We start from the raw sequence: 8,646 nt of genomic DNA, 5'->3' as shown, positions 1-8,646 counted from the left end.
GCTCCCCGCGCCCGCTGCCCTCACCTTGGTCTCCGCCATGGGGCCGGGCGATGGCGCCGCTGCCGGGCGCGCTGGCTCCTCCGCTCGCTACCGCTTCCCTCGCTCGCCGCCGCTTCCTGCCGCGCGCTCCCCACCCCCTCCCGCTCCTACCTCATTCCCGCAGCCCGCGCCGCCGCCGCCGCAAGGCCCGATGGGAAACGCCCACTTTCCCCCGCGGCCCCTTTATCCCCTCCCCGCCCCCATTGTGCCGCGCGCGCGCGCCCCGCCCCTCGTCCCACCGCGCACGCGCAGCGCSCCGCTCCCCCTCCCCCCTCCGGGAAGGGATTCCGCCCGTTCCCCCGGGCGCCTCCCGTCGGCCCTTGCGGCATGGCGGGCACGAGCCCTGCGCAAGATGGCGGCCGCGTGCGCCTGGGGGGGAAGAATCGTTTCAGGGCTTTCGTTACCCTCTAGCCATATATATATATATATATATATATATATATATATAGCCATATATATAGCCCTGTATGCGAGGGGCGGCACCGATGGGGGAGGCAGCTGTTATACAAATAAATAAAAATAAAAGTGCCGTTTTACTTTTGAAGCGGGTGACGTCACGGCGCCGCCCCCGCGCCGGCGGGCGGGAGGAGGGGGCGGGGCGGGGCGGCGGGCCGCGCGCGTGTCCGCGCCGAGGCGGGGGCCATGGAGGAGGCGAGCGGCCCCGCGGCGCCTCCCGCCGAAACCGGAGCCGAAACCGGAGCCGAAGCCGCGGCCGAGCCGCAGTCCGAGCAAGATGGAGGCGGGGGGAAGCAGGCGGCGAGCCCCGCGGCGCGCGCCGACGTCTACCGCTACATTAAGGGGGACTTGTTCACCTCCGAGATCTATAAGGTGGAAATACAGAACCTGCCCAAGTACATCGGCTTCAACGACGTGAAGAAATTTCTCGCCAAATACGGGCTCAGCCCGCATAAGATCAAACTTTTYGGGAAGCAGACGTTCGCGTTCGTGACGTTCAAGAGCGAGGAGGAGCGGGACCGAGCCGTGGCYGTGCTGCACGGGGCCCTGTGGAAGAGCCGCCACCTGAGCGTGCGGCTGGCCAAGCCCAAGGCCGACCCCATCGCCAAGAAGAGGAAGAAGGAGGAAGAAGAGGAGACGGAGCCGCGCGAGGCGAAGCAGCCCAAGGCCGGGGAGCCGCCGAGCAGGCAGATCGCGGACGTGGTGACGCCGCTGTGGAACGTGCCCTACGAGGAGCAGCTGGCGGGGAAGCGGCGCGAGTGCGAGCGAGTGCTGCAGAGGCTGACCAAGTAACGGCAGCTCGCGGCATCGCCACATAGGAGCTGTGGGAAATAAATACAAACAAATCCCCTGGCAAAGCAAGGGGAGGCTGTCCGGGCTGCAAGGACCACAGCCTGCTGCGGCTGACACAACTTGCCGTTGTTATCCCATGGTCCTGTTATCCCTGTTAAGCTAGCGGGTGTTGTTTTTAGAACAATAGTTTCGTAGGCCTGTGCACAAGGATGTTTGTGGCCTTAAATCTAAAAGAATTGTCAATGTCAAATGGTATAAGAGGTAATCTGCAGAGACAGCAACACGCAGTTAGGATTTCTCCTTAGATACTCTCAATAATTAAGACCAGTCTGGTCTCYCTAGATCAAAGTATTGCTCCTATCATTATTCCCTTACATAGATTGAAATTGGTTTTTTATTGTTGCATGAATGCATTTATAAAGCTACTGCGTGCCTTTGTAGTTACAGTTAGCATTCGTGTAATGATGGAGGTTTTTTTTGCCCATTTAAAAAATCTTCCAGAGAAAACATTCATCTAATAATTAGATAACTTTACACACATATATATATATGTGTGTGTGTATATATATAGTCCCATGCACCCGTTAACCTGAGTCAGTTTTTCTAAGTGATTATGTGATTATGTTCAAACTTCTTTTTCTCTGATTTGGGCAGGGAAATTGGAAATAACAACAGAGCGTTACTGCCTTGGCTGTTCGTGCAGAAGCAGAAGTACAACAAACTGTGCTGCCCGGTAGAGGGAGTGAAAGCATCACCCTTACAGGTAATCAAAGCCCACATGTAAGTATGGAGCAGAGCTAACGAACTCAGGGTTAAATGAATTATTTGTTCTTAAGAGGCAGTGGACAAACTGAATATTTGTATTCCTCTTGTAAGGAGTGGTGAATTTTAGACTTTGTTGCCTAAATATCAGTACGTATCAGGAAATACGTACTAGGAGCAAAACAATAGTTATTGTCCAGATATTCTAACTTACATTCTCCATGGAAGCTTGCTTTGTGGGCTAATACAGACCTCGAAGAGTGTAATATTTTGTTTTTAAAATACGAAGACCTAAAATCTTTTGGTTACTGCTGTTATTTCTCATACTTCAAAGTCCATGAGTGTTTTCGATATAAAATGAAACATCCCATGGCTATTTGCAAGTACATTTCAGCATGTGAGGGTTGTTTCAGGAGAAACTTGGCATGTACTAGCAAGTGCTATGCAAATATCTTACATAACTTTATTTTAAATCTAGACTGAATATCGCAACAAGTGTGAGTTCTTGATTGGGATTGGTGTAAATCAAGAAGACAAAACTGTGGGTTGTCGTCTTGGCAAATATAAGGGTGGTACTTGTGCTGTAGTGGAGCCATTTGACACTATTCACATTCCTGCTATTGCCAAAAAAGTAGTAAAAGCTTTTCAAGACTACATAAGGTGAGCCTTTGATAAAGTGAGTTCTCTGTAATGGTTTTGATCTCTAAATACTCAAAAAAATCATAAAATGAAATATTTGAGAAACTTAGTTTTTGTTCTGAGCTTTAAGACCTAATGTACGGTAGTCTTGTGCTTTACCAGTTACATTTTGCAGCTAGATCACCAGTTATTTGTCACTTCTTAGCTCTTCTGAGATGGAGAGGCAGGTACCAGTTTAGCATATTAGCTTTATTGCAAATAAGAGAGACATCTAATTCTACAATAGAAAATGTCTAATATTTGAAAGCTTCTTCATCCACTAATTTTAAAGAAAGCAGTTCTCACATAAAAATCTTTTTTTAAAGATGAGTTACGAGTGTCAGTTGTTTACTTGGTTGGTTTAGAGAGAAATCATCCTAGTAAACACATAAAATTTCTCAGTAGTAATGCTTTCGAAAGAAGAGAACAAAGTTAAATCCATAAATATTGAGAACTCAGGAAGAAGGGTGAAGATCAGAAGTTTAAATTTGGTACAATCCACAGATACATGTGAAAGCATTTTTTAAAAACTTGTGTCATTCTCTGAATGTGGGAGGAAGTTGTGTGTATCCTGTCAACAACTTTATCTTAGTTAAAAGGGATTATGAGAATTAGAGGCAGATTATTTTGCATTAGGAGACAGGATCTGTTTGTCAGTCTGAGGGTTTTTTTGGTCGTTTTTCTTTTTTTCCTACTTTTGTGTAGATAAACTACTGAATGTTGCACAAAAAAAAAGTTCTCTGTTTGGTAACTGAGCTTTTGAAAATTGCAGGTCAACTCCTTACTCAGTTTACAGCCCAGAAACCTATGAAGGTCACTGGAAACAGCTCACGGTYCGAACCAGCAGGAACAACCACATTATGGCAATTGTTTATTTTAACCCTCAGGTACTTAAAATGATATATAATATGCAGTCCAGTCATACAGCTTTAAAATTACATATGTTTGATTTTCTGAATATTATGCTGAAAGAAAAATAGAACCATTAGTTTGTATTGTTTACCTTGCATCAGTACTTTTTTTCTTTTATCTAGAGTAATCTGATATAGACAAGTAAACAAGTTTAATGTTCCTGTAGAAGGTATATACTAAATTGTCCTATTTCTTAAAAAAAAAAAAAAAAAAAAAAAAAACCCTAAGATTATTATTCTCCTTCCTTTTGTATGAAACTCTTAGAAATTAAGTAAAGAAGAGCTTGCTGACCTGAAAATCTCTCTGGCAAAGTACTTCACAGAAGGGATGGGGAAGGCCAGTGGGGTGACTTCTCTCTACTTTGTGGAAGAAGGCCAAAGGTAGGTGAGGTTTTTGGCTTTGCTTTGGGGGATTTTCATGGTGTCTGAATTTCTCCGYTTGCAACAGAGCTGTAGGTGGTACTTTGACAGTTTTCTCTTCTGTACCTTACAAAAAACAGCAGAACTGTTTTACCAACACATGCTACCTTTTCTTTCCCTCCTCTCCCAGAAAATCTCCCAATCTAGAAGACTTGCCCTTGGAGCACGTGGCTGGTGATAAGTACATATATGAAGAACTTCTTGGCCTGAAATTTAGGATTTCTCCTCATGCATTTTTTCAAGTAAGTTGTAAGTTTAACTGTGTTTGCATTATTACATTTAAGGAAAAGAAAGAAAGCTTGACTAATATGGTGTTAACAATATATAATATAGTGAGCGGTTTAACCTTTCTTGTATTTGGTGGGATGAATTAACTTTCTGAGTAGCTTTTCTTGCCCTTTGAGACAGAGTATACACTTGATCCCCAGGCACTGGTTTGGAAAACTTCCTTAGTATACACTACTGAAGCATAAGGTGTAATTACAGCACTTATTTAAAAGCAGCTTTGCAAACAAGGTGAAAAAAAAAAGCTGGCTCAGTTTATTATCGTACTTGCAGTCTTCTCAAATGTTCAGTATTTACATTTGCTTTCAAGGAGAGGAAGTATTTGACCGTCCAAACTTCACTTTACTGCTTAGTTTTTTGCTTGACTTTTGTTTTCCTCTCTAGTTTTCAAAATTACTTATGTACTGTGAAAAAAAACCACTATCTTTTCAGAAAGAAATCTCTGAGCTTCTCCAGATGTGGGATGGCAGCCTCTTTAACATGTGTTGGTCTAGGTCATTTGGATATGATTATAGTTTTATATGCAAAGTTGACTTGTTTCTTAAAAATAAGGCAAATGCATTCCTGAGACTCACTGAAACACATTTGCTGCTTGTGGAAAACATACAGCCATGTAATGAATTAAAATGCCATTTTACAGGTAAATACAGAGGCTGCGGAAGTGTTGTACACCACCATCAGGGAGTGGGCCCAGCTGAACCAAGAGAGTACTGTGCTGGACATCTGCTGTGGTACAGGAACTATTGGGATTTCTTTGGCAAAGGTAACTTCTTTTGGACAGAAACCTACATCTAACAGTCTATTTCAGATCCTCCACTGTGCTTGTAGTGAGAGAAAAGACCTGATGTATTTTGAAGAAATGCATCGTATCTTCACCGCAATTCATTTCTAATGAAATTGTCCACAACGGTTTAGCCAAGTCATGGCCAAAGCTTAACCTAGAGCACTTAGGGAAGTCTGGCCCCAGAAGAGAAACCCCTTGACATAACTGGAGCCTGCCATGTATAGGCTGGGATAACCARTGTTCATCTCCCACTTCCAGTCTAAAAATTCCCTGTTTGCACTGGTCCCTTCTGAACCTTTCTTTTTTTCGGTTGCATGGCAGTTCTCKGATCAAGCAGTCAAAGTTAGTGGAGTAGTAGGTAATTGCTGAATGCTGTGAGTGACAATGAACACACATTTATTAACTGCTCTTTCTCCCTTGATTTTGTAGAAAGTAAAGAAAGTTATTGGAGTTGAACTCTGCCAAGAAGCTGTGCAGGATGCCAGAGTGAATGCCCAGATGAACGGTTGGTCAAGCTAAATGCTAAGATCTTTCTTTGTTAAGAACTGTAGTAGTTGCACATCTAGGTCCTCTGTGTTTTGTCGATGTTGCTGTTCTCGGTAGTCATCTGGTCTATTTTAACCATTTCATCTTTCTCAAAAATAGAGAGCCAGTCAGTCTCTCTGACCCATTTTCTTCTTGACTAATAGCCTATAGATATGGGCTAAATATATTTGGGCTACATATACGCTCCCCACAGAACATTGCCGTATAAATGTCAAACAAAGCAAAACCCTTAAAACATTATGGTAGCCAGTTTTGTGTTGATTCTAGATACTGGAAACTGCTAAAGTTAGTGCTGTTTATCTGAAGCTGCTTTTTAGGGCAGACTGAACATGTATTTTCAAAGGCATCAAGCACAAATTTACAGCTTGKCCAAGTTGTCTAAAAGATGCTTTGACTAGAGAAGAGTTCCAGTACATTGTTTTTTTTTCTTTTTCCAGAACTGAATAATGTTGAATTTTATTGTGGGAAGGCTGAAGATATTGTCCCTTCCTTAATTAATATACTAGCTCCCCAGAACCTGATTACCATTGTAGATCCACCACGAGCAGGACTGCGTAAGTTTACCTTAAATCTGTTCTTTTAAYGGGTAGTTAGTGCTGTAACGCCTAAGAAAGCACCACTGAGTATAAATTGGAATACAGTGAGTGGGAGACTTCCAAGTGTTACTCGAAGCAGGTAGGTTGTGCTGCAGTGTGTTCCTGGGGAAATTTAACTTGGGAGTTTTTCTGCAACTCCACTGCTGCTTGCAACAATACTAAATATCTCCCTCTGCTTTTGYTCATCTAGATTCCAAGGTAATTCTTGCAATTAGGAGAGCTGAACATCTCAAGAAGCTTATTTATGTATCTTGCAATCCCCAAGCTGCAATGAATAACTTTGTGGAGTGAGTATTTCTATCAACTAGATAAATGCCCAAGAATAAAAACGTGGGTGAAAGGTGGTGCTTTAAGCCAAATTCAGTGAGTTTTACCTTTCAGCATACATAGTTGATTACTGCTATGTAGCAGCTAGATTGATTTAAACTGAGTAACAACAGTGGGGTGGTGTGTAACCTCATTAGGGAATGAGGTTTGAGATGCAAAAATTTTCTCAGAAGCAGTGACAATATTTCAGCATGCTGTTCATCACTGCTTTTCTCTCCCCTTCCTCTACTTTCCCATCAAGTCTTTGCCGGGCCCCATCCAACCGGGTTAAAGGAGCCGCTTTCCGACCAGTTAAAGCGATGGCCGTGGATCTCTTCCCTCAAACCAGGCACTGTGAATTACTGATATTCTTTGAACGGGTTGAATATGCGAACGGCAGCACTGCTGGAGCGATGCTCGATGCCGCTCAGGTCACACAAGGAGGATGTGACTCAGAGAGCTTGGAAAGCAAACGCTGATGAAAGCCAGGCAACCTCTGCAGACACAGATACTGCCTTCAAAGAGAGTGAATCAGCCTAAAACAYGGACATTTTCCAAAAAGCTACTTGTGCTACAGTGCTTTGGTAATATTGTTTCTGTAAAATCATGGTAATAAATCTCTCTACCCCACAGAAGCAAAATTTTCCAAGTTATTTTATTGTAATACTACATAGAATTTCATTATGTAGTACTATGACAAAACCCTTTTTTTTTTCCTACCACCCTTAAAGGAAACTTAAGTGCATGAAGTAATAGATAGGGTGGCCGTTCYACTCCAACACTTGAAACATAGCTTGAATTAAGATATTTCAACTCTTTGAAAAGAGTTAAGCTGCTTTAGTGCAACATAATCAATTCCAGTTTGAGACCCGTGTGCTGTAGTTTAAGCAAATGCTATCAAATAGCTTCTATTTATCAAGAACTAAGCAACACAAGAGCTGGGAAGACATTGCAGACTGTAGTCTGAAAGCAGCATTACTTCCCAAAGCAAGTGCTCTTGTTCAGGGGTCTGTCAGACAGTAACTTCCTTCAGCTCTAACTTATAAAAACACTGCAACTGTCTTTTGAATAAGCCCACAAAAGATTTAGCAAGCTTAAGTCTCCAGTAAATCTTACACTTGCCGAATAAAAAAGAATAAAAGAAWAAGARTAAAAGGCAGCTGTATTTAATGCAACATCTTAACAGAATAAGCATGTACTGAGGACACCCAGGCCAGCAGCAGCAGAGCCATGAGTGAGCAGCACTTAGTGCCAGGCCCAGCACCCTAAACTGCTGCTCGTGAGGGTAGTAGCCAGGGAGAAGACAGAGCTGCAGCTGGTGGCACCCAAACGTGCATCAGTCAGGCTTAACACTTACATACAGCTGTTCTGCACCTAGCATTAATTTAAGAGACGATGAGGCACAACACAAAATGAACAGCACTGACTGTTACAAGGAATTACCACTTCAAAATTCAAGTTAATTCAGCATGTCATGTGCAGGTAATGCAAGCTGACCAAAAAACTGTTAGTACAGAGCAAGCAGTCACTACTAACCCTCTGCAGCTTTAGACTGTGTTGCTTCCCACTGCGATACTACTGAAGTCACAAAACTGATCCAAGAAAAAAAACTTTGATTCAATTTCATCCTACATGATCTTTAATCAGGTGAACATTTAATTTCTTATCACTTTTTTGGTAAAAACTCAACACTTCCCTAATCAGTGACCTAGTGCCAACTTAATTTCTATTTAAACTTACCTACCGGAATGGATGAAAAAAAAACTCCTGTTCTCAATCTGTGTACTTTATCACAATACTGATCAGACTGCAGCATTTTTATAATAACAAACTTTATTGCTCAAAACTAATTGTCTGAAAAATACACATGTAGTACTCAAAGACCAAACACAGAGGCTTATATGATTGTGCAGAAAAAAAAAAAGCAAGCAGAGGCTCAGTGAAAATGAGGCTTTATAGTTGTACTAATTTAGCACTGGCATCAAGCAACTGCACCCGATACAATTCATACAGCAACCACTGTTATCTACTTGGGCAAGAAGAATGGATTGCATTTTGTTTTTCCCTTTCC

General features: G+C 42.7%; 2 protein-coding genes across 2 annotated transcripts in view; one reads left to right on the top strand and one right to left on the bottom strand.

The window, feature by feature from the left end:
• RANBP1 (RAN binding protein 1) overlaps positions 1 to 74 on the bottom strand; it is a 10,160-nt gene extending 10,086 nt beyond the window's left edge. The window contains exon 1 of the mRNA XM_026037781.1: positions 25 to 74. Within this exon, the coding sequence (XP_025893566.1) occupies positions 25 to 39 (15 nt within the window). The 5' untranslated portion in view covers positions 40 to 74. The remainder of the gene's footprint in view (positions 1 to 24) is intronic.
• Positions 75 to 681: 607 nt separating this feature from the next.
• Positions 682 to 7,205, top strand: TRMT2A (tRNA methyltransferase 2 homolog A). The gene is given in 12 exon segments (XM_026037467.1): positions 682 to 1,283; positions 1,942 to 2,050; positions 2,528 to 2,709; positions 3,500 to 3,614; positions 3,904 to 4,019; positions 4,189 to 4,300; positions 4,984 to 5,106; positions 5,557 to 5,632; positions 6,111 to 6,227; positions 6,460 to 6,556; positions 6,838 to 7,041; positions 7,043 to 7,205. Coding segments are annotated over 12 exon segments (1,926 nt in total). The 3' UTR covers positions 7,116 to 7,205.
• The last annotated feature ends 1,441 nt before the right edge of the window (positions 7,206 to 8,646 follow it).

Source organism: Nothoprocta perdicaria, unplaced genomic scaffold (assembly GCF_003342845.1).
Source record: "Nothoprocta perdicaria isolate Ctin4 unplaced genomic scaffold, notPer1 scaffold_2, whole genome shotgun sequence".
NCBI lineage: Eukaryota > Metazoa > Chordata > Aves > Tinamiformes > Tinamidae > Nothoprocta > Nothoprocta perdicaria.
Note: the sequence above shows the minus strand (reverse complement) of the source record. Positions and strands in the feature narration are given on the sequence as shown.